Consider the following 25509-nt stretch of genomic DNA (forward strand, 5'->3'; position numbering starts at 1 on the left):
ATAAATTAGACATCTAAATTATCCTAACTTTATTTAGACGAATTAGCATGACCGACTGGATAGCGATCGCGATAGAGACATCTCGCATTTCGCAATACAAATTTACATATTTATATATTTACAATTTTTATTCTATAAAATAGATTTTTTTTACGACACATCGATAATTAATTCGTTAACGTAGTATCTAACTATTAATAAATAATTTAAATTTTCTTCTAAGGTGACAGAGGGTTTAAAAGTCCGTCACGCGACCCTTTCTCTCCCAATCGCCATAACGAGTCGGTTCTGGTCCGCGAGGACCTCCGATTTCTCCTGTTTCCGGATTTGTATTGTTCGGGAACGGTCTCAAAGGTTCTTTCTCCTGATAAGGGTGCTTGTTTTCTTCCAACTCCTCTAGTTTTTCTGTTATATTTAAAGTTTGATCTCTTTAGTTAGTTCTTAATATATAAATAAATGTTGGGCATTCAAGAGAGCATTTTATGATTTTTATACTAACATATAACTACGTACGATAATCTTACCTATGGGGGTGCATTCGCGCAATTTTTTTCGAAATTCACGTAATCTCGGGCTCTCGCCGACCTCGTCCACGCTTTTGGATGAGAATAAACGTGCGAGCCCTTCAAAAAAATCATATAAAGATATGTGTAATAATATCGTTCGTTAACTTCGATGGATACAAAAACGATTGATGCTTTTCGTTTGTACCTTTTAAATGCAATCGCGAGCTTGAAATCGATGCACAGATAATTCCCGTCATTCTTTGCTCGCGCGTGTGAATTCTTTTTCTATATTTTTTTTCCTTGAAAATACAAGATCCAATTCAACTGATATGTCTCTATCTCTTCATCGATTTCACAAGATAAAATGTGGGAAAATTTTTGCGAAATACAGGTTGAATTCGTCTCAAGGATATCGACTCGTGCGCACGTGTCCTGACAGCTATTTCTCTCTCATAACCTAAAAAATTTATTTATTTAAAGTGGCAAACTATTTTTACATAAAACAACTTTTATTATCTAAATAATATAGTGTAAGAGTGGCGGATTTAGATCGCGGTTAACGGCGAGATCACGTGATCAGGAGATGGTCGAGCCGATCGAGGGATTGGTTTGAATCGAGGAAGCGGTAATGGAGATTAACTAAGGAGATTCTTGGGATTGAACACAAGTATATTCTTTGGAATATACACTTGGAGTTTACACAAAGCCGAAGGTCGGCAACCATAAATACAAGTCCGAACGCCGGTAGACCTATGCCGAGAACGCGCAGTTACGATTACACTGCCAAGGAGAACGGTCACGACTACGAGGCAAGAAGAGACTGTATCTTAAGCCGACGGCACACGGTACGATTTTTCGTACTGGATTTGATAAGATTTTGTAAGACCGTCGCCATTAGGGATGGGCAAATATCACTCGATTATTTGAATATCGATGCTTTTTTAGTAAGAAATCGATTATTTATCCGATGCTTTTATGTTCGATTAATTGTTATATCGATATTTTTTTTTCTCGATGTTACTAAATTTATCACTAGATTTTACTAACATAACTTTTCGTAAGGTTAGGGCCTGAACAGAATGGCTGCCTTATAATTTTAAGACTATGTTTTATGCCTTAAGTCTTTGTCTTAGGTAACGCACAATACTGTGTGTTATGTCTCGAGTCTTATGTATACGCGAACGTTTATTTCTTACAAACGTTCGCGTATACATAAGACTCGAGACATAACACACAGTATTGTGCGTTACCTAAGACAAAGACCTAAGGCATAAAACATAGTCTTAAAATTATAAGGCAGCCATTCTGCTCAGGCCCTTACGTTAAAAAACGGTAGAGTAGCGTATTAAACAATCAAAACGCTTCGAAGCATTCTCAGCGTCTTCTTGACCGCAGCCCTTATATGCTTTTAGGCCGGTATTACGTTTGTCGTACGACATATTTTCTCAACGTATTAATTGGCTGCTTTCTATGGACTCGAGAAATTTTTTGTCCAATAGCCAATCAATACACTTGAAAAATTCGTCATACGACAAATGTAATATCAACCTTAAAAGTAGATAATTTCTGGTATGATATTTCTGGTATCCTTATATATATAAAATAACATAAATGATATTATATATGTAAAAAGCATTATATAAGAAAGCTAAGTGTAAGAAAAAATGTAAATTGATATATTTTTACTTATGCAATACATATTATATTATATACCCAGATAGCAAAATGCTAGCAGTATGCCAGCAGTATGCCAGCAAATTCAATCATGACTTTGCAGCAGATTCCGATCTGCTGCGTCCTCATTAAGCTTAATTTCTGATAGCACGTCTTGCCAATATAATATGTTAATAAAAATGCAGCAAAAATCGAACATTGTTTATTATTATGTCATGACAGCAAATATGTAACAAATATCGAGCAAAATCTATCATATCCAATACTGACGGCAGAAACGCAGCAGAAATCGAGCATGATCTGCTGTCACATCATGATGGTAAAAATACGACAAGAATAGAGCACGACCTATTTTATCAGCTGTTGAAAGCAGAAACGCAGCAGAAATCGAGCATGATCTGCTGTCACATCATGATGGTGAAAATACGGCAAGAATAGAACACGACCTATTTTACCAGCTGTTGAAAGCAGAAACGCAGCAAAAATCGAGCATGATCTGCTGTCACATCATGATGGTGAAAATACGGCAAGAATAGAACACGACCTATTTTACCAGCTGTTGAAAGCAGAAACGCAGCAAAAATCGAGCATAGCATATTGTCACAATGTGATAGCAAAAATGCAGCAGAAAAACAATAAGAAATATCACATTAATCAATACTAATTAATTATTATTATTATTATATTTAAAAAACAGAAAGATATATAATTAATATTTTACACATAAACTTTATTAAATTTTAAAAATTACATCACATTTTGCAGATATATTTTAAATATAAAAATATGTATTATTTTTAAAAATTATTTATAAGTAATATTTATAAGTATAAAACAATTTACACATACGTATATTATACATATATTATATACATATACATATATTATAATATACATAATATAAATATTTTTAATATGAAGTTTGTGTTCCGAAATTTACTGCCAATACTGAAAAGCTATAATTTACATTACATGCTATAGATTTTCTATATTGACAGTGAATTCCGGAATACATACACTATGCACATATATAGTGTAATCCTTATTAGTATGCGTATTAACACCAAACAAAATTTAATAATGACAAATCCAAAAGATCAAACAAGCTCCGAAATAACATTCCTCCAAAAAACAATTCATGATGTATACAAATAATTAGACGCGATGTGTCCAGCTATTATTTGATTCGAACTCGACTATTTTCAGAGGCGCGTTCCGAAATCCTACCCGCAGGGTAGAGTAACATCAAATCGACCAATCAGGACAAAAGGAGCAAACATTTCTCGATTCCGATTGGTAGATTAAATATTACTCTACCCCACGAGTAGGATTTCTGAACGCAGCTGGAAAGACATTAGGGCGGGAGCACAAACTTTTGCATAATGCATGAATGCGGAATCAATCAATCAGAGTCCTTCATTTCCGTTTTGGAGATAGAAATGAAGGATTCTAATTGGTTCATTCCTTATGCGTTATACAAAAGTTTATGCTTTCGATCATAATAACGAATTAAAGTATTGGAATTAAGCCAAAATAACCGCATCTTCGAACGCTGAAGTTAGCATTCTAAAGTCCGTGTCACACTACGTATTGCGGACGCGGATTGGATTGGCATTGCGGATCGGAATTCAACCAATCAAGACGAGGCAGCCTCGGATTTGAATTGCAGATATAGGCTGCGTTCCGTTTCATGCATTATGCGCAGAAAATCTATAGTATATGTTACATATATTATAGATTTTCTGTGCATAATGTGGGTGCATCCAGAAGCACAACCGCTCACTGAGCAGCTAAGGTCCATATTCTGAATCCTCTTTCATCGATAAAAATGCCTCTAAAAGTGGCTTATAAGCCTTCTGATTGGCTATAAGCCACTTTTAGAGGCACTTTTATCGATAAAAGAGGATTCAGAATATGGACCTAAGTAGCAATTGAATGTGATTGGTTTCTATCTTTGAATTCACCAATCACATTCGAGTGCTACTTAGCCGCTCAGTGAGCGGTTGTGCTTCTGGATGCACCCTGTGTGAAACGGAACGCAGCCATAGAATAAGTGGCTCTCTATTTTTACAAGCCGTAATCTGCAATGCCAATCCAATTCGCGTCCACAATACGTAGTACACGGGCTTAACAGCAAACACGTTACTCTCAACGTTTCAACTCTTTCGGGCTCAACTCAAGCGGGCTTGCAACTCGCTAGCAGGATACAAGACTCTGCGACTTTCGAAGTTAAAAGCAGTATCTGTAACTGACAACAAGAAAAAGCAAGGTATTAATCATATTTTATTATATAAATTATATCTTTTGGAAAAAAAAATATATATATATATTATTTTTGTTATACTTATCTTTTTTTGTATGATCTTCTATATTGCATTTTATGCGGTCAAAATAGATTATTGAAAAGTTGTCAAAATATATTTATTTATTTTGTAGGACGTTGAAGGTAGCACGCTATCATCAAGTGGCCCTGGCAAACTTGCAGCTCACATCAAGATTAAGACTCTGCATCCTTCGCAAGCAGCATCTGTAACTGACAACGAAGGGAAATAAGGTATTAATCATATTTTATTATATAAATTATATCTTTTGGAAAAAAAATATATATATTATTTTTGTTATACTTATCTTTTTTGTGTGATCTTCTATACTGCATTTTATGCGGTCAAAATAGATTATTGAAAAGTTGTCAAAATATATTTATTTATTTTGTAGGACGTTGAAGGTAGCACGCTACCATCAAGTGGCCCTGGCAAACTTGCAGCTCACATCAAGATTCTGCATCCTCCGCAAGCAGCATCTGTAACTGACAACGAGGAGAAGCAAGGTATTAAACATATTCTGTTATGTAATAAAAAAATTTGTATTTTAGAATTCGAATAGGAAAATTAAAGAATATAGCGATTATCTGTATTTAAAAGACGAAATGCATTAAGTTTTAATTCATTGGGAGGAATAATGTAGGATTCAAATTCAATATTTATAGTCTGAATATTCATATCTTCAATATCTCATTGATGACATATACATTTAATAGTTAATTTATTTAAATGATTTTCTTTAGTAATATAGTAGAAAATTTTTAATGGGATAGCAATAAAGATTATAATAATTATTGGAGAAATAGTTCAAATTATTTCTATTAAATGTCCGTGTAATAAAAATCGATCAGTAAATTTATTAAAAGAAAAAAATTACAATGAAAAGAATAATAGATGTAATAAGAATTAAGATTATTGTAGTAAATGATAATTATAGTAAAAAAAATTATTATTTCTATGAGAGAATTTGCGTTTTGTAAGGAAATAATTCAAGTATTAATTTTTAATAAAAGAAAGAATTTTATAGTATAGAATTTCAATCTATTACACTTTATAAATGTGTGAAAATTAATATTTTACTTACAGAAATTATTCATCTTCGTTGTCGTGTCCAGTATCAGATTCTATTTCTACGTCATTTTCTTTTTCTGGATTGTCATTCCAGTAATTGCGTGCTGTTCTCACATTTTGTTGTTTATTCTGCAGTGGGCGAATACTTGTGCGATGCCGCTGCTTCGCTGACCGTAAAGCTTCTCGCATATATGCTTGAAATTCAGTCCGGGTTGGTTTATTAAAATTGCGATTATTGCAAACGGCATCTGTAGATATCCTTGTATTGTATTAACGATAAAAAATAATGTGTATAATTTTAAAGAGTTATTTACCATAAATTGCTTGTACTATGCGCGTGTTATACAAAGACCGTAGAACAGTTTGGCCTTGTTCACGGCCAAACCAAGTAAATGCGGTTGTAACATTATCTTTTATAACTTCTTTAAAAGCTAGATTGACCGCTTCCTTAATTGAGAATCCTCCCACGTATTGTAGATAATCAACCTACATTAAAATACATTATAAAAGCACAATATGAACCAGTACAAATGAATAACTTGTTTGAGAAAAATTGTCATATATATATATATATAAGGACAATTTTTCTTATATACATTTTCTTATATATATATATATATATATATATATATATATATATATATAAACATACAAGATACATACTTATATATATATTTATGTATATTATTCTATTTATTATATTTATTCTATTTATTAGATTGTATAATTTCTTCTAAGATTTACTAAAATATTACTATAGTATGAATATTTTTTTCATTAACTTACTACTTCTTCGTATATATTTTCGTCAATTACTTCAAACGCTTGCATCTCTTGTTCAGTTGAGATAGGTAAGCACATCGGTTTTTGTACTGCTCGTCGTCGATCTTGTTTCGTTTGCACGCATTTTAAAATGCGTTCCATAATGTTGTACATTTTCCTGCAAAGTTGTATTGTATATATGAAATTAATATAATATTAAAACATGATACATCCCTATAAGCACACAATATTCCTAGAATATTGTATAAATATTATTAATTTTTAATAATATTTATACAATATTCTAGGAATATTGTGTCTTATAGGGATGTGAGGCTTACTTTAGTTCTGTCTCTATGCGGTTGAATTGTTCCCTCATTTGGCTGTAACATTTAATTTGCATTTGTAAATATAAAAATATATATTTTTTTATATTATTAGATTTATTTACTTGGAAATATATTTATTTATTAATAACAATATATTTCTAAATAAATAAATTAAAAATTTTTTTAATATTATTGTTTAATAATTATTGTAACAATCGTAATTATATGTATATGTACTCACCGATTCTCCATGTTATGTTCTATCATGTTTTGTGTACTGCGTTCATCTATATCTGAGGACTGAACCTGAAACTTTCTATTTGCATTATTTAAAATATATTGATTTGATGATGGTGTGGTGTATGTAGGTATGTGTTGTGTAAATGAAGTTGTAGCATGTGAGTATGATTGTGTAGAAGTAATTGGTTGTAATTGTGTGTATTGATTATGTATTTGTGCTGGTTCATATTGTGTATGCTGATGTAATTCATATGGAAAATTATGGTGTGTCTGTGAAGTATTATAAAGATTATTATAAGAAGAATTATGAAAAATTTCTCTTAATTCTCTGACGTCCTCTTCAATTCCTTTTTGTTGCCTTTCATTAGTCATAGATCCATGTTCAGCTTCATCAGAAGAAGTAGTTTGGTATCTTAATGGTTTTGTTATCGATCTTTTTGGGCGATCCTTTTTTGGTGATGTAGCCATTTTTCTGTAACAATATGTAAATATTTTATAAAATTTTATATGCATACTAAAATATAACATGAATTATTTCATGTTTATTTTTTATCTTATTATTTTATAAACAAATTAAATACGAAATAACGAGAAAACTAAAATGTATATAGAAATAAGATTATATTCATTTTTTAAAAATTGTAATAATGTAAACAATTAGTAATAAAATTAATAAATTATATATTAAACATATATAAATCTAAATATATATATTATACATACACACATCTTGTAGAATATATTTAATGGTAGAATATATTAGTTTTGTGAGCGCTCAATAAACAGCTGTTCACGTAATTGATGTATTCTCTTAGATCTAGTCTGAGTTTAAAAATCAGGAATGACCGGTCATTGAGCGCTCAATGACTAGTGTTGAACTAATTTTATCTCGTCAATGTCCAAGTAAGATGACAATCCAGAAACAAAAAGAAAAAGAATAAGAATGTTAGTGGCAACAACAAATAATAAAATTTTGTTAGAAGAAAATATAAGCAGTATAGAACTCTTCTATAGTAAACATAAAAAAGAAATAATATAATTTTTATATATGTATAAAAACTTTTATCTTTTGCTTTTTTATTATTCTTTATTTACTTGCTAGATCGGGTAATTTTTTTCGCGATTTATTACATATAATTTTTCATAAATTTTTCATAAAATTATATTAAAATTGTATTTTATAAAATTTTATTGCAAACTATAATGAAAAATCCACTTTTTTCTACATGAAAAACTAATTAATTTAACTTAAAACGTAAATATAAAAACATCTTCAATTTCAAATTGAAAAAATACTTAAAAAAAAATGATAAAAAGTAAAAAACGCATTTGTTTAATTTTTGTTTAAGTTATATTATTTTATAGTAATAATTGCATTAATATTTTTTATATGAAAATATAAATTTTAAATTCTATCATTATGTATGATAGTAGCTACTATATATTGAGAAGGCTCTGAATAATTTTCATTATCACTGCAATCCCAAAATGGCATTTTATAACATTTTGTATGGATTTCATTTATACGTACTGAAAAAATATTATCATTTAACGTAGAACATTTAAAAACGTGGCACTTTGAAGAAGAGATACCAATATCATAAAAATCACAAATGTTTAAAAATTTTTTCATTATTAAATAATATGAGCTATTAGACATAAGAATATTCAACACAATGCAAATACTTCCATCATGTAACATACAGCAATTATCACGGTTATCTAAACTAAGCAATATGCCATTAAACGTAATTTTACGATATTGAGAGAAATTAGCAAAATTACACGGAAGAGGGCCAGCATGATGCTGTATAGACACATGAATTGAGGAATCAATAATTATTATAGACTGATTTATTGTACGTGCTTCTATTTCTGCCATCCTATTTGCAATTTGTTGAAGAAAAAGACCAGGTTTTCTACAATATTTTCTAAAAATCATCATATTATTCTCATAGGGGAAAGCAGAAAATGAATCGAGAGGACCTAATCGTCGCACGTCATCGGTAAGATGAAGAAGACCATGCACATTATAAGAATTAAATATTGAACCATAAAGATTTTCACATCTGTTAACAAACTTTTGCAGCGCAAGGTTTGCAAAATTTAAATACATATCTGATGGTGATGTCGAGGCTAAAATTCTTATTGCTGCATGCAGAAATAAAAAATGTGTATATACTTGTTCATCAAGAATACCGTATGTTACAACTGGACCTACATATAGAAGAAATTGCCGAAATTCTGTTGCTTTATATTTTGTATATGCATCGAGTGATCTAGGACGTCTTACAAAATCAGATGGACAATATGCTGTAAGTATGTTTAATCGTCTAGATATAGTGCAGATGGATTTTGCTGATAATTTCGATAAGCGTGAATATTTTCCATGTACCCATGCAGATAACAATTTTTTCATGACTCCTAGGCACACAAGATGCATATATTCAAAGGGAACTTGTGATACCATTCCCATTGGTAACATAGACAGTGGACTTTGGCCATCTTTATGATGATCTTCATCTATACATTGAAAATATTCTTTATCGCTGCGAAGAGAATGCTTACTACCACAATAAACATATCTTCCTTTACATCGTACACCAGAAACTTTACATTTTGAACATGGTTGGCTAGAAATATGACTTCGATGATTCAAGATGAAAGCACGAGCTGGTGCATCAGCTATGAAACACCTTAAACGTAATGGTAATTTAATATTATTGAAAATTATACCTCCATTTACTAATATTTTCTTAATATCAGCAATAAACTTTTCAAAAAATAAATTTGGATCATATGGTTTTACAGTACCACGATATATTCCTACTATTATTGGCTTTGCGAGTTTAATATTCGCAATTCTACATTGTATTGGCCAAATATGAATGCTTCCTGATCTATTACATAGCAACCATCAGTATTGAAATCTATTTCTAATTGATCAGGAAGGGATACAGTTGGAAAATGTGAAAGAAATTGAGAAATTTTTGTTTCTATTCCAAAATGAACGTATTCACCTGGTTCTACTTTGAAGATAGCAATTTTATCTCGAGGAGTATTTAGAAGTGTTCTTGCATCTTTCGGTAAGTTTTCAAAACAAGGATGTGTGCGAAGAAGTGACAGAATACTGTTACATTGGACATGATTTAAATTATTTTTTATGAAACAAGATGCCAATCTTTCTTGAAATGATGACTCAACTGAGGATGTATTACTTGTAAGAGAAGATGATGAATCACTATCATTAGAAAGACTATTATCCTCCACGTTTGTAGAAAGTGTATTACTATAAATATTTTCAAGATTGACTGAATTTAATTCCGCATCTAAAGAACTCGAGGTACATGGAATATCCTTAACAGTAAATTGTTGTCTTTCACAATTTTGTAATGATTCTTTGTAATGTAAATTATTTTTAATTTCAGACATAATTCTTTTCCGTTGTTTAATGGATAATTTGTGAAAACATTTTCTCGAGATGGAACATTTAAATGGTTTCATAGTTACGTATATATCGTTGATTCTCTGCACGAATCTGCTATCTCAGAAGATTTTCTGGAAGGCTTTTGCTGCTTTTCTCAAAAGATTTTCTGGAAGAATCCTTAAATCTTCGAACTCCTGGAAGAATCCTTAAATCTTTGAACGCCTGGAAGAATTCTCTGTATCAGATGATCCTCTGCTGTATATCGTAATGATAATCCTCTCGGCAAGCACTGTGTATCACTGTAATAATATTCTGATCCGATCGCTATTGCTGTTGAATGCAGAATAACGCATATTATAACGACAAAACAACCGATATATAACAAAACAACCGATACATAACAACTAATTCGATAATCATTTGTTAAATAAATGATATCGAATTAGTTGCTATGTACTGGTACTATCTATATCTATATCTTTCAGATATCTATAGATGTCTTAAAGATATCTGAATAGACAAATCGATATTGGGAAAATAAATGATATGTATAGCATGACAATATTAATTTTATTAATTAAAAAGAGCTGTTGCAAATAATTATTGAATAAAGATCAAGGGAATATCATACACATAGGGAAATCTTAACAATCCAGATCAACGTGCATTGTAATGTCGTTGACAGAAATAAAATAATATTTGTACAAATAAGCATTATAAATTAACATAATTTGTTTGAAAAAATTAAGTATATCTTAAAAAACTATAGAATTACTACGAGTTATTTACTGCTAGCATTTGAACATTTGCAAACATATACAAAATATAATATGTCGTTTAATTATAATTATAAAGTTACATTTTATTATACAATTATTATCAAAAAATTATAAATATTTTGAAGTATTGTATATGCTTGTGGACAAGATATTTTTTACAAATAGATTACGTTTTCAACAATGTGCGTATATTCAGTTCATTATTTTTATAAAAGAAATGCATTTTTCTATTTCAAAAAGTTAAATTATCTTATACTTCGCGTTTGATTGCAGTCGAGGCTTCTTCCATTTTTTCTTTCAACATCGGATCACTTATAGTCACAGCCGCATTTTTAACATCTCTCAAGGTTTCGCCGAGTTGCTGTATGCATCGAACGATAATTCCCTCTTGAACGTTCGTCATTTTCATGATCTCCGCGAACGATTTAGCTTGCGCCTATTCGTAGACAACTTCCACCAAACCAAAATTCAATGACGGTATAGTCGACAATTGATATTGCTGCTCTAACGTTCCGCATGCACCTTGTTCATTATCCCACAACCCTGGGAAAAAAAAACATTGTTTTAGCTTTCCAATGCTCTTAATTATTCGATATGTAATTTTTTTTAAACTTTATTAATTAAAAAAAAGACAATTGATGACACGTACATTAGCGAGATTTGGTGTGAGTGTAGGTTCTGAATCTGTGCGTTGTTGAAAGATCAGTGCTGATAGCAGCGCTACTATTTCTGCTGGTTGTAAAACTGTTAACATATTCTTGAGAACCAGCTCCGTTATCAGCAATTCATTACTACTCATTTGCAACGTGACTCTTCCTTTTAAAGCAACTGCAAATCAATATTAATTGTGTTAAAAAGAAATATTATTCACATGCCGATATATTTAAAACAAGTTTACCATTGCTGTCGAGTTTTCTACAATTAACATCTGCCACTTTAAAATCCTTGCGCTCGAAAACAGCGGGTTTCAACAGAACCCCAATCACTATACCACTATAAGTGTCATGGAAGAATAAGGTATCGTAACTATCCTGGAGAAATAAAAGAAAAATAGATGTAGAATACAAAAAAAGATTTAGATATAGCAGTAGCGTCAATCATGATAATACAAATATATAATTTTTTTTCTTTCTTTGTTTTTAAAGCGTGCATAAACTCATTCATACAATTTAACAATACAATCGATTGTTAATTATTTCAAATACTAACTCTTAGATCTTTCAGGAAACATTGCACAGGATCAAAGTCTATGACTGGAATTTTTTGAAGTGAATGCGCTTTATACAGATGCAGATCAACGATTTCCATTATTGGATACATCGACCACATGCAGTTTTCTAGGATTCATATTTGACTTTAGATATAACAAACAGTCATATTCTTGTAGTGAAGGGCGAAATATAGGTTTTATATCCATATTATCGAACAATAGATTGTCAAATAATCTTAATGATTCCTTCGCGAGTTCACTCATACGATTTAAAATCAACTGATGGCGCTCTCCTTGTACAAGGATTTCTGTTGATAAGAGGTAGATATGAATACGGGTGGTAACGAAGCGCGAGTTGTATTAAATAATGTTTCTACGGCGGAGATTTCTTCATCTGGAAAAAAATTTAATGTAATATATTAAAAATATAAAATGTCTTAATATCGCTAGTCAATTAATCAAAGGATTAATTAAAATAATGTATTCGACCAAACTAGCCAGAAATTTTTGTCTATTAATACGACGTTTCGACCATATGGTTGTGGTCCTTATCAAGTATATACTGGAATAAAGATTTATAATTAATTTATTCCAGTATATACTTGATAAGGACCACAAACATATGGTCGAAACGTCGTATTAATAAACAAAAATTTCTGGCTAGTTTGGTCGAATACATTATTTTAATTGATCCCGTAATATATATATATTAACATATATATATATATATATATATATATATATATATATATATATATAATGTAAATAAATTTAAAAGCAATTACACATAGATAAATTTGGAATAAAAGAGATTTCATTTCTGTTTATCTTTTTATATATCTGAATATATATAATAAATAATAGAATAATAAATAGAATATATAATAAATTTTCCGGGTAAAAAAAGAAAAAGAGAAAAATTTATCAATTATTTCAGTAATTTAATTAATTATTTAAATAATTATTTTATAATGATTCATTTGCAAAAATTTTTACAGTAATGAAAAATTGGAAATATATCAAAACTTACTAATCATTTCACCATTGAAATTAATGATGATAGGATCAGTATTCCAATGAGATCTTGCAACAACTTCTGGAAATCATAGAAATGCCACTTGCAGCATCTGAGCTGGTTTATAAGGTTCTGGCATTAAATATATCGACGTCATAAGCAATTCAATTACAACTTCCGATACGTGAGTATCATCTAACAATTGTGCTGATAACCACCGTTTTGCCAAACGGCAAGCAGGACCGAATGATGGTTGTTGAGAATGCAATCTATGAAAATGAAAATTGAAGATATATATCACGGAATGTCTATTTCGAATCTTATAAAAAATTTGCTGAACAGTCTCTCTCTCTGATCTTTTAGATATTTTTGTTAAAAATTTTAGATAAAAAGAGAGAATATCCTAAAGATTTTTTTAGTACAATTTTCTAAAATAAGTTTATTATTGTATATATACTGTATATATATATATATATATATATATATATATATATATATATATATATATATATATATATATATATATATATATATATATATATATATATATATATATATATATATATATATATATATTGCATATTTTCTATATTTGTATGTTTTTCAATTTGTACGAAGGAAAAACAGAAAATTATAAGTTTCAAGTGTTAGATTTGTAAATATACCGAAAAAAATTGAACAACTTTTGTAAAATAAGCATTTTTCACATTCATAAAATTTTTACCTTTTTCACTACAAATTATAAGATAGAACATGTACTGCATATTCACACACACAATATATCTTGTTAAGACATTAAATATATAAACAAAAATATATAATTATAATATATTTTAAACATATAAGTCACACTTGACTTGCCAATCATTTACGATGTGAAAATAAAAAATTATTAAAAAGAGAGACTTTTTTAAAATGTCTTTTAGACATTTTAAAAAAGTCTCTCTTTTTAATAATTTTTAAACATTTAAATTATTTTATACTTCGCGTTCGATTGCAGTTGAGGCTTCTTCCATTGTTTCTTTCAAAATCGGATCACTTATAGTCGCAGCCGCATTTTTAACATCTCTTAAGATTTCGCCGAGTTGCTGTATGCATCGAACGATAATTCCCTCTTGAACATTCGTCATTTTCATGATCTCCGCAAACGATTTCGCTTGCGCTCATTCGTACTCATTCGTACTCAACTTCCATCAAACCGAAATTCAATGGCGGTATAAGCCGCAGAAAATTTGTATGGCTCACGTAGAGCACGGAAGCACGGAAATCACGTCCGATCCCGTCCAAGGCCTGGCACCGCCGCCATTATACACATATATATATATATATAAAAGATGCGGTCGGGAAGACGCTCTGGATGCTCTGAAGCGTTTGATTGACCAATCAGGGCTGCGTTCCACTTAATGATCGCGGCACTCGTAAACATGATGTGTCTTTGTTTAACTTTTAGTGAACAACAAGGATAAGATGATTCTGCGAGCGTTGCGATCGTTAAGTGGAACACAGCCCAGGTAAAAGGAGGAAAGATGTCTTTTAAGGCTGCGTTCGGAAATATCACCCGAGTGTACCCGGGTATAATTTTATCCTTGTTTAACAAACAAGGATAAAATGATACCCGGGGGCACTCGGGTGATGTTTCCGAACGCAGCCTAAGATGTCTTTTTAGATGTCTACAGATATCTTTTAGAAATTCTACAAAGACATCTTTAACAAAATCTTTTTAGACATCTTTTAAATGACTTTTAGATATCTTTTAGAAATATCTTAAAAATTTCTTTAATGAGATATCTTTTAGATTTCTACAAGACCTTGATGTTATTTGGATTATAGTTTTTTGGATAATTGTTGAATAATTTGTATATAAAATATAATCAATTCTTTCCAATTCTTTCGCTTTTAATTTAAAATTAATTCATTAATCAATAAATTATTAATTAATAATTAATTTACTAATTTTAAAATAGAAGCGAGAGAAAAAAATTAATTAATTTATTAATATTAAATCATATATATTATCGTATTTTACATTTAAAAGAAGATAAGTCTTATTATATATAAAATAAATCATGTTTTTGCTATTATTTTATGACTACAAACTATGCTGTATTTCTGCTGTGTTTTTGCTGTTACTTTTGAAATGGCAGTGCATGCTCCATTTCTGCCGCGTTTCTGCCGTTACGCCGTGTTTACAGATTAGCTCGATTTCTGACGATATTCTATCAATATAGCATGATTTCATGTTATGCTCAGTTTTAGTTTAATTTCTGTCGACATATTGTGCTAACACATAATGCTTAAAATCTACTGTTCTTATGTCAAGAATTTCTGTTTAAATTTTGTAAGATATTTTGTAGCATATTATGACGCAGAAACTGCTTGTTTCCTGCTACATTTCTGTCGATATTAATTGAGCCGGCAGATCATGTTTGACTGCTGCCGGAATTCTATCAGCATAATATGTAACGCACAATTTGCAATATATGATCTTACAGACTTGGCTACCTGGGTATCTTATCATAGCTGATATACATCAAATATATATCTTACTACATATTCTAACGTTTTTGTTTTATAAAATTATTTATCTCCTTTCTCTAATTTCTATTTAATTCTATTCCCAAAATTATTTATTTTGTATGATATCTCTATATGTATATACATTCTTATGTAATATATATATGTGTGTGCGTGCGTATGTGTGTATTCTTATAACTGATGATTATTGATGATATAATTTTTATATAATGCCATTAATTTAATATTAAAAAATACGAAATAATCGATTATTATCGATTTTTTCAGTCATAATTGATTTTAAAAAAACCGTTATTTTTGAAAATCGATTATTTGAATGTCGATGCTTTTTTTAAACATCGCCCATCCCTAGTCGCCATGTCATGGCGCGTCCGTCGCCAAGTCTTGGCGCTAGTGCATGTCCGTCGCCATGTTTTGGCGCTAGCGTTTGGCGCTAGTGCGCTATGTTCGCGCCAGAGAGAAGAATGAGAGGTGTCACGGCCCGCTTTTAGGTGATCCCTGAAAGCGATACGCCCTCTGTGGACCTTGAAAACGTGCACCTAAACTACGAAGCCAAGGTGCACGAATGTTCTCAGAGGGTAACATATAAGGTGCACAATTTCTGGTTCTGTTCCGTGCTATGTGCACAAAATGTCGGTAGCACCAGTGCTGTATAGCAAGATGCTCACGTATATCAAATAAATTTTAATATAAATGAGAAATGACGAATTTGCGATCCTCTCTCTCTCTCTCTCTCTATATATATATATATATATATTTTTTTTTTTTTTTTATATGAATGCAATAAGCAGCGACATATTGTTTAAGAACAATCATGTTTTCTTTACATTAACTGATTCCTCTTATTATTCTGTGCATAAAATTATTAAAGTAAAATAATTGAAAAATGAACATTTTATCAGATATTTTATAATTTATATAAAATTATGTCAACTTAAAGAATCAAGTATCTCGTTAACTATTCAATGTGTGTGTGTGTGTGTGTAGCGTACACGGGAGTTATGTGAGCAAGCGAGAAGGTAATTAGAGAGAGCAAAATGGCAATAAGAGTGAGCGAGATAGCAATAGCACGAGCAACGAAGACTCGGAAATCGAGTGTTTCTTGCAGCCTGGCATACTATTTCTCTCTCGCTCGCTCCTATTACTATCTCGCTCGCTTCTGTTATTGTTTCACTCGCTCTTACGTACTCATGTATTGTCATGCTCATCTCGTTATCAAATCTGCCGCTGGCAAGCGGCCGATGACAAATTATGACAAATAAATAAGTTAATTATTTTAAGATATATTTATAAGGGTAAGGGAGTAATTTTAATGGAATAATGAAAATTTTGCGATTAAAATAACATCAAACACGGTATCAATCGGATAAACGTAGTTAAATATATAATCAAAATTTTTATTATCAGACCAATTAAAAATTATCTGATTTACGTCGTGTTTGATATCATTTTAATCGCAAAAATCTCAATAATTCATTAAAATTACTTTCAAGTGAATAAAATAAAAAATAGGAGTTTCAGTTTTTATTTTATAAGATGTTTACATTCGCGAGGAAGCCGAGTCCGCTTATCTTTACGACCTGTCAAGTGCGAGAGCGACAGCGAAACCGCGAGTCGAGAGCGAGCGAGATGACCTATCATCAAAGAATTCCGAAGTCTCTTACAATCGGCTTCTTCACTTCCTCTATCCATTCGCAATTTACGAGATTATAAAGTAAAAACTGAAACTTTTATTTTTTATTTTATCGATATGAAAGTAATTTTAATGAATTATTGAGATTTTTGCGATTAAAATGATATCAAACACGACGTAAATCGGATAATTTTTAATTAGTCTGATAATAAAAATTTTGAATATATATTTAACTACATTTATCCGATTGATACCGTGTTTGATGTTATTTTAATCGCAAAATTTTCATTATCCCATTAAAATTACTCGCATATCCTTATAAATATATCTTAAAATGATTAACTTATTTATTTGTCACAATTTGTCATCGGCCGCTTGCCAGCGGCAGGTTTGATAACGAGATGAACATGACAGTATATGAGTATGTAAGAGCGAGTGAAACAATAACAGAAGTGAGCGAGATAGTAATAGGAGCGAGCGAGATAGTAATAGGAGCGAGCAACGAAGACTCGAAAATCGATTCTTTGGCTCATATTCTGAATCCTCTTTTATCGATAAAAGTGCTCCTAAAAGCGGCCTGTAGCCAATCAGAAGGCTTATATGCCACTTTTAGAGGCACTTTTATCGATAAAAGAGGATTCAGAATATGGGCCTTTGTAGCCTGGCATACTATTTCTCTCTCGCTCGCTCCTATTACTATCTCGCTCACTTCTGTTATTGTTTCACTCGCTCTTACGTACTCATATACTGTCATGTTCATCTCGTTATCAAGCCTGCCGCTGGCAAGCGGCCGATGACAAATTGTGACAAATAAATAAGTTAATCATTTTAAGATATATTTATAAGGATATGCGAGTAATTTTAATGGAATAATGAAAATTTTGCGATTAAAATAACATCAAACACGGTATCAATCGGATAAATGTAGTTAAATATATATTCAAAATTTTTATTATCAGACTAATTAAAAATTATCCGATTTACGTCGTGTTTGATATCATTTTAATCGCAAAAATCTCAATAATTCATTAAAATTACTTTCATATCGATAAAATAAAAAATAAAAGTTTCAGTTTTTACTTTATAATCTCGTAAATTGCGAATGGATAGAGGAAGTGAAGAAGCCGATTGTAAGAGACTTCGGAATTCTTTGATGATAGGTCATCTCGCTCGCTCTCGACTCGCGGTTTCGCTGTCGCTCTCGCACTTGACAGGTCGTAAAGATAAGCGGACTCGGCTTCCTCGCGAATGTAAACATCTTATAAAATAAAAACTGAAACTCTCCTATTTTTTATTTTATTCATTTAAAAGTAATTTTAATGAATTATTGAGATTTTTGCGATTAAAATGATATCAAACACGACGTAAATCGGATAATTTTTAATTGGTCTGATAATAAAAATTTTGATTATATATTTAACTACGTTTATCCGATTGATACCGTGTTTGATGTTATTTTAATCGCAAAATTTTCATTATTCCATTAAAATTACTCCCTTACTCTTATAAATATATCTTAAAATAATTAACTTATTTATTTGTCATAATTTGTCATCGGCCGCTTGCCAGCGGCAGATTTGATAACGAGATGAGCATGACAATACATGAGTACGTAAGAGCGAGTGAAACAATAACAGAAGCAAGCGAGATAGTAATAGGAGCGAGCGAGAGAGAAATAGTATGGCAGGCTGCAAGAAACACTCGATTTCCGAGTCTTCATTGCTCGTGCTATTGCTATCTCGCTCACTCTTATTGCCATTTTGCTCTCTCTTATTACCTTCTCGCTTGCTCACATAACTCCCGTGTACGCTACACACACACACACACACACACATTGAATAGTTAACGAGATATTTGATTCTTTAAGTTGACATAATTTTATATAAATTATAAAATATCTGATAAAATGTTCATTTTTCAATTATTTTACTTTAATAATTTTATGCACAGAATAATAAGAGGAATCAGTTAATGTAAAGAAAACATGATTGTTCTTAAACAATATGTCGCTGCTCATTGCATTCATATAATAAAAAAAAAAAAAATATATATATATATATGTATATATATATATATATATATATATATATATATATATATATATAGAGAGAGAGAGAGAGAGAGAGAGAGAGAGAGAGAGAGAGAGGATCGCAAATTCGTCATTTCTCATTTATATTAAAATTTATTTGATATACGTGAGCACCTTGCTATACAGCACTGGTGCTACCGACATTTTGTGCACATAGCACGGAACAGAACCAGAAATTGTGCACCTTATATGTTACCCTCTGAGAACATTCGTGCACCTTGGCTTCGTAGTTTAGGTGCACGTTTTCAAGGTCCACAGAGGGCGTATCGCTTTCAGGGATCACCTAAAAGCGGGCCGTGACACCTCTCATTCTTCTCTCTGTTCGCGCATTGTGATTGGCTACGGCGCTGCGCGCGTTTCAAGGTTGACGATCACGACCGGCGAGAGTAACAGTTGCAAACCGGCGCCGAACAGAGTTACAGCTTTTGTGCGGTGAGACCGTTTTCAGTATCGGCGCGTTTCGTTAACGCCTTTTCGTCGTGATCGTTTCCCTCGGGCAGTGATTAATCCGCTGCGCGTTTCAACGTTATCTTCGGGCGTTCGTGCTTAATATTAACGGCCTCGGTTCCGCGGCATTTGTGTTCGCTCTCTGTATATTCGTTACAAGAATATATTTCTTTTGCCCTTGCAACTCCTAGTCTTTTCTCATTCTGCTTCCGCGAGTCAAACCAAAAACCCTCTCCGGCTCGTTCAGCTCCTGATCACGTGATCGCGCCGATAACCGCGATCTAAATCTAACACTCTTACAATTTAGTAAAATACTAAAAATGCACCAATCAGAATGCAGCATTTCTAATATTTTACTAAATCTTATCAAATCCAGTACGAAAAATTGTACCGTGTGCCGTAGGCTTTACACCGGAAAAGACCGCGCGAACGGAACGTACGTGTTACCGTGAACATGGTCGGAAAACAACTCGCTGACCTCGCGACCGGACGTGAACAACAACTGCTGGACGTCAAAAACAACTACCGACCGTGAATCTCAATTGCCGGTCGTGATCGTCAACCTTGCGTGCGGCGCCGCAGCCAATCACATTGGCCCGAATTCATAGTCGTTTCTCAAATCTTAGGCCGGTATTCATAGTCCGTTCTTATATTTAAGATCGTCTTAAGAACCCATTCAACCAATCAATGACCGCATTGCAGCTATTTGATTGGTTGAATGGGTTCTTAAGACGATCTTAAATATAAGAACGGATTATGAATACCGGCCTTAGATCTCGTTTCCAATCTCAAATTTTAGCTTTCAGGTTTCGAATCTTCGACATAAAATTTCAGTGCTAGTGACTAATCATCCAATTCAGTTCTTCATGACTAAGGGAGAAGACTGAAAATTGTTAATTAATTGTGATAAATAATTAATTTGTGATAAATAATTTTTAATTATTTTGGTTGCCGATTGGTATAATGGAGATTTATAATAAGGTATAAATAATAGTACATAATCTTTAATCAAAGAATATAGATTTCTATATTTTTTGCTTCAATTCTAATTTTATAGGTTATAATTAATAAAATTTATGATTTAGGTTAACGAATTAGCAAAGAAGAACACCAAAATTTACGGACACTGAAAAAATATTGTTATTGTCACTCATTGAAGATGTGAAGGAAATTGTGGAGAGTCTACAAACCGACGGCCTAACTGTAGAGAAAAAGAAGGCAACTTGGGAACTTATTACAGAGCAATATGCAAATAGTGCATCAAACAGTGGCTTTCCTGTAAGGACAGAAGCACAATTAAAAAGATGCTGGATTAATTTAAAATACAGGTATTTTATGAATGTAATATTTATATATGTAGCTATAGGTTAGTAAGAACTGTTTATATATATATATATATATATATATATATATATATATATATACATACATGATGCATGTATCAATTAATGATATGAACAATGCTTATTTTATGCAACCATTCATTAAATATATGTAAAGAAGTAGCTCAAAATTATCTGTAGGAAAAATTTGTTTTCAGTAAATTTATTCTAATAATATTTTCAAAATAAATATATTAAAGTATATCCCTTGGAGCATACCTTTTAATATATTAAAAATGATAAAAATATTTTGGTTTCTTAAATTTTATAAATTTATATTATATATAGACTATATGAAACATTTTTACATGATAGATGTAGACAATCAGATTCAGCAAGGAAACTGCATCAATTAAAAACTGGTGGTGGTCCACCAATAATCATTGATAGTGATGAAGAAGATATGTACGAAAGAGTTCGCAGTATTATTCCAACAATTGATTTTACATTAAAGAATCGATGGGATAGTACAAGTGAAATTGAAAGTAATATTAATTTTTCTTTCTATTTAATTTCTTTTTTTTATTAGTATATTTTTTATAAATTTGAAAAAATATGATGATGATTTAGGAAACATGGAAGATATGCAAAATATATTTAAGGAAGAGGAAATGAAAAATAATGAAGACTTTAATAAATATAAACAAAAAAATTATAAAAGTAGTAATGAAAATGATTATGTACGTTGTAAAAAAATACCAAAAAAAATTGATAGTTCCTTGAGCAGATGTTCTTCTAAATTTAATACAGTTGGTAAGTGTGTATATTATATATGCATTTGTATGAACAGATAACGTAACTTTATTGTATTTATGCCTGTGTGTAATTTTCTTGAAAACTTTTTATTAGAGATTTTATTTAACATTTTACTTTATTTTATGAAAAATAATAAATTTTTTAATTTTGTTATAAAATGATAAATTTTGTACTTATAATATTGCAATATTTGTATTTTATTGTTGTAGGAAGTAATGTACAACGAAAACCTCTTCAAAATATTTTACCAAAAAATGATGAAGGTTTAGACGATAAACTTTATCGACTTAAGGAATGTGAAGGTATAAATTATTATATCGATTCTTTAATAAAACTCAATAACAAATCAAAATTCTTTTCTTTAAGAAAATTGATTTAACAAAATATCTTTATTTAAAACTTTATTATTTCTTTTAATTATTTATTTTAATCTATCTTTCAATAATTAATGTGTTTTTGTAAGAAATTTTCCACACTTAAATGTTGAGTTAATAAATTTTTCTCCTAATTATTACTTTGTACATATAAAATTTATTACTTTTTTTTATTTTTATAAAAGATTTGAATGAAGGGTTATTAAATAAAAAAAAGAAAGTTCCGACTGGTTTGGAAATTGAGCAAGATTTGAGGATACAAAAATTAGAAGAATCAACAAAGTAACAGTCAGAGTTGCATACAGAAAAACTAAGAATTATTCAAAAGGAATGCGAATATTGGGAGGAAATGAAAGCTGCTGCAAAATTTGAAATGCAAGCAATGCAAGCGCAACTTAAATATTGGAGAGCAAAGTATAGTGCAATTGAAACTGATACCATTAGCGACATTGAATTAGTTGATTAATAATATTAAGCAATGTATCTTCTGATTTTTTACATGATTGTTACAGAAAGAACAAAAAATCTTTCTCTCTTTCTGATATAAAATGTTTTGTTTATGTTTGTTATGTTACATTACTTAATATATAATAAGTATATATTTTTGTTTTATCATTTATGTTAAAAATGCTCATTTTGATACTTTCCAATAAATGATTAATGTTCTAGGTAAATAAAAATTACAAATTGCAATAACAAATTGTCATTTTATTTATTAATCACCATGTTTTTATTTATTAATCACCATTTTTATAAAAATATTTTATTTCCCTAACAACACACATGTCCAAAAGATGGCCAGAGGTCATCGAGGGGACATCCAGAGGACATAAAATATCTTTTGGCTATCCTCTAGATATTCTATGGACGTCTTTTGGACATGTGTGTTGTTAGGATTATTAATCACCATTTTTATAAAAATATTTTTGAAAATGTTACCAAAATAATAATAGTTTGTACAGATTCTATTTTAATGCATTAATCACGTATTTCAATAGAATAACTATCTTAAAAAGTGTCGAATGATGAAGCGCAATCGGTAATCCAATCCATTCATGTTACGAGGAGGATCATCATCTAAATATATCGCATTCTCTGGCTCTTCTTCATCGATGAAAACATTTTCATTTGGACAATTAATGTGAATGTGTAAGTTCCACAGAACTGCTGTAGCACAAATGATAGCAATGGAAGTATCTAACTTGTTTAAAAGTCCTCTTTTTAAACAAGAAAATTTTCTTTTCCATCGACCAAATGTCCTTTCTATAAGATTTCTTGTTTTTTTATGACTTTTGTTATAATTACGTTCTGCTTGGTTAAGTGGTCGTAAAACAGGTGTAAGTAAATATGGTTGACAACTATATCCATTATCACCCAAAAGCAGACCTAAAATTAAACAATTTAGTGTTAATTAGGGCTTGTTCCCACTGAGCGCGTCACGCGTTGCATCAACCAGCGTGAGCCAATCAAAACATTCCATTGTAATAACATGTTTTCCGTATTACAATGGGATGTTTTGATTGGCTCACGCTGGTTGACGCGACGCGTGACGCGCTCAGTGGGAACGAGCCCTTACATTCATATTTTACCTAGGCCCATATTCTGAATCCTCTTTTATCGATAAAGTGCTCCTAAAAGCGGCCTGTAGCCAATCAGAAGGCTTATATGCCACTTTTAGAGGCACTTTTATCGATAAAAGAGGATTCAGAATATGGGCTCTAGTGATGTTTAAAATTTTACTTTTCTTTAAAATATTTTTATCTTATATTTATACCTTTTATCCTATTCTCCATGAAAAATAATTTTAAGGCACTGCGATCAAAGCAAGTGCTGTCATGAGTACTTCCCGGGTGTCGAACATCTATATATAAAATTTCTCCTCTTGGTCCTGTAGCAGCCTAAATATATAAAAAAATACATATATGTACAGTACATAATATTTTTTGTTACAATTTAAGTAGTTATATAAAATTACCAAAATATTTAAAGAAAATGAGTCTTTTCTACTGCGGAAAATTTCTCCAATTTTTTTGTCAGGATTGATAATTTTGATCAGAGTTCCGTCAATGCAAGCAGCAACATTTGGGAATTTAGCTATTTCATAAAATTTTCTGATATTCTTTTGTTGATCCTTTAGAGTTTTAGGAAATTGCACATATTCATGAAGTTTTTCTGCAAATGCTATCGACACTGCTGCAATACATTTGCATACAGTTGGTTGCGAGAAACCTCTTAAGTCACCTGTAACAGCCTGATATTTATAATTTCATTAAACATCATTTTAATTACAATTTAATTAGTGCTTGTTTTAGTAATTATTTTATTAACTTGATAGTTGCCAGTGGCATAAAATCGAAGAGCCATAAGAAGTTGCAACACAGGTGGTACTGGTAAACCTCTGTTACTAGTCTTTGCTAAGTTGTCTTCAATAATTGGCAATATATAATACATAATTGTTTCTTTAGTAAATTTGAAACGTTTTTTGAAAGCTTCTTCATAGAAAAATTCAAAAGGATTTGAGTGATCTCGGATGTAACGTTTAGGTATTTTTATATGTGCAGCTTCTGCTATATTCATAAATTCAAAAAAGTCATCTAAATCTTCCATATTAATCTAATATGAAGATAAAAATTTAGTAATTAAAGTTCTTATTAAATAATTTTCGTATGTAGTCATTATTGTTACTACAATTGTTAAATTTGTTTTTAATTATCTTTAAAAATATATTTATATATGCATATAATATGCATACAATTTTTGATTAAGAACTAGTTTTAATCAAAATTGTAATAAATTTAAAAAGAATAATTTGCAATTACTTTTTCAATATTGAAAGATTAATATTATTATAGTTCGTAAATTATATGTAATATAAAATATAAATTTATACCAATCGGCAGTCAAAATAATTAAAAGTTATTTATCACAAATTACACTTTTAAAGCTTTTTGACTTTTTT

General features: G+C 30.6%; 5 protein-coding genes and 1 long non-coding RNA gene across 8 annotated transcripts; 2 read left to right on the forward strand and 4 right to left on the reverse strand.

Moving 5' to 3' along the window:
- Positions 1–107: 107 nt before the first annotated feature.
- LOC145959760 (succinate dehydrogenase assembly factor 4, mitochondrial) lies at positions 108–1425 on the reverse strand. The gene is made up of 3 exons (XM_083078915.1): positions 712–1425; positions 525–623; positions 108–405 (listed from the first exon to the last, which is right to left on the reverse strand). Exons 1-3 carry the CDS (start codon positions 761–763, stop codon positions 236–238), a joined length of 321 nt encoding a protein of 106 aa, XP_082935041.1. The 5' UTR covers positions 764–1425; the 3' UTR covers positions 108–235.
- A 1496-nt stretch (positions 1426–2921) lies between these two features.
- Positions 2922–10686, reverse strand: LOC145959753 (uncharacterized). 2 transcript variants are annotated; one of them, XM_083078899.1, is made up of 7 exons: positions 10414–10686; positions 6905–7375; positions 6676–6717; positions 6359–6512; positions 5887–6058; positions 5586–5820; positions 2922–4986 (listed from the first exon to the last, which is right to left on the reverse strand). In XM_083078899.1, the coding sequence occupies exons 2-6, from the start codon at positions 7369–7371 to the stop codon at positions 5591–5593; spliced, it is 1065 nt and encodes a 354-aa protein (XP_082935025.1). In that variant the 5' UTR covers positions 7372–7375; positions 10414–10686; the 3' UTR covers positions 2922–4986; positions 5586–5590. The 2 variants fall into 2 exon arrangements, with proteins under 2 accessions (XP_082935025.1, XP_082935026.1); XM_083078900.1 differs by lacking the exon at positions 10414–10686 and adding an exon at positions 7627–7936.
- LOC145959765 (uncharacterized) lies at positions 4069–7207 on the forward strand. The gene is made up of 4 exons (XR_014435172.1): positions 4069–4449; positions 4617–4734; positions 4896–5007; positions 5588–7207. It is a non-coding gene; the product is annotated as an uncharacterized LOC145959765 (long non-coding RNA).
- LOC145959488 (uncharacterized) lies at positions 8300–11512 on the reverse strand. The gene is made up of 2 exons (XM_083078402.1): positions 11412–11512; positions 8300–9803 (listed from the first exon to the last, which is right to left on the reverse strand). The coding sequence occupies exons 1-2, from the start codon at positions 11510–11512 to the stop codon at positions 8309–8311; spliced, it is 1596 nt and encodes a 531-aa protein (XP_082934528.1). The 3' UTR covers positions 8300–8308.
- LOC145959758 (uncharacterized) lies at positions 10882–14651 on the reverse strand. 2 transcript variants are annotated; one of them, XM_083078911.1, is made up of 6 exons: positions 14318–14651; positions 13350–13603; positions 12319–12713; positions 12008–12140; positions 11759–11937; positions 10882–11652 (listed from the first exon to the last, which is right to left on the reverse strand). In XM_083078911.1, exons 3-6 carry the CDS (start codon positions 12436–12438, stop codon positions 11614–11616), a joined length of 471 nt encoding a protein of 156 aa, XP_082935037.1. In that variant the 5' UTR covers positions 12439–12713; positions 13350–13603; positions 14318–14651; the 3' UTR covers positions 10882–11613. The 2 variants fall into 2 exon arrangements, with proteins under 2 accessions (XP_082935037.1, XP_082935038.1); XM_083078912.1 differs by lacking the exon at positions 14318–14651 and adding an exon at positions 14059–14185.
- A 5319-nt stretch (positions 14652–19970) lies between these two features.
- On the forward strand, positions 19971–23250 carry LOC145959759 (uncharacterized). The gene is made up of 7 exons (XM_083078913.1): positions 19971–20023; positions 20838–21019; positions 21124–21366; positions 21736–21905; positions 21991–22173; positions 22386–22478; positions 22736–23250. The coding sequence occupies exons 4-7, from the start codon at positions 21824–21826 to the stop codon at positions 22834–22836; spliced, it is 459 nt and encodes a 152-aa protein (XP_082935039.1). The 5' UTR covers positions 19971–20023; positions 20838–21019; positions 21124–21366; positions 21736–21823; the 3' UTR covers positions 22837–23250.
- The last annotated feature ends 2259 nt before the right edge of the window (positions 23251–25509 follow it).

The sequence above is a fragment of the Camponotus vicinus genome, unplaced genomic scaffold, assembly GCF_025532165.1.
Source record: "Camponotus vicinus isolate PSW18456_S1 unplaced genomic scaffold, iyCamVici1.0 SCAF_1, whole genome shotgun sequence".
Classification (NCBI taxonomy): Eukaryota; Metazoa; Arthropoda; class Insecta; order Hymenoptera; family Formicidae; genus Camponotus; species Camponotus vicinus.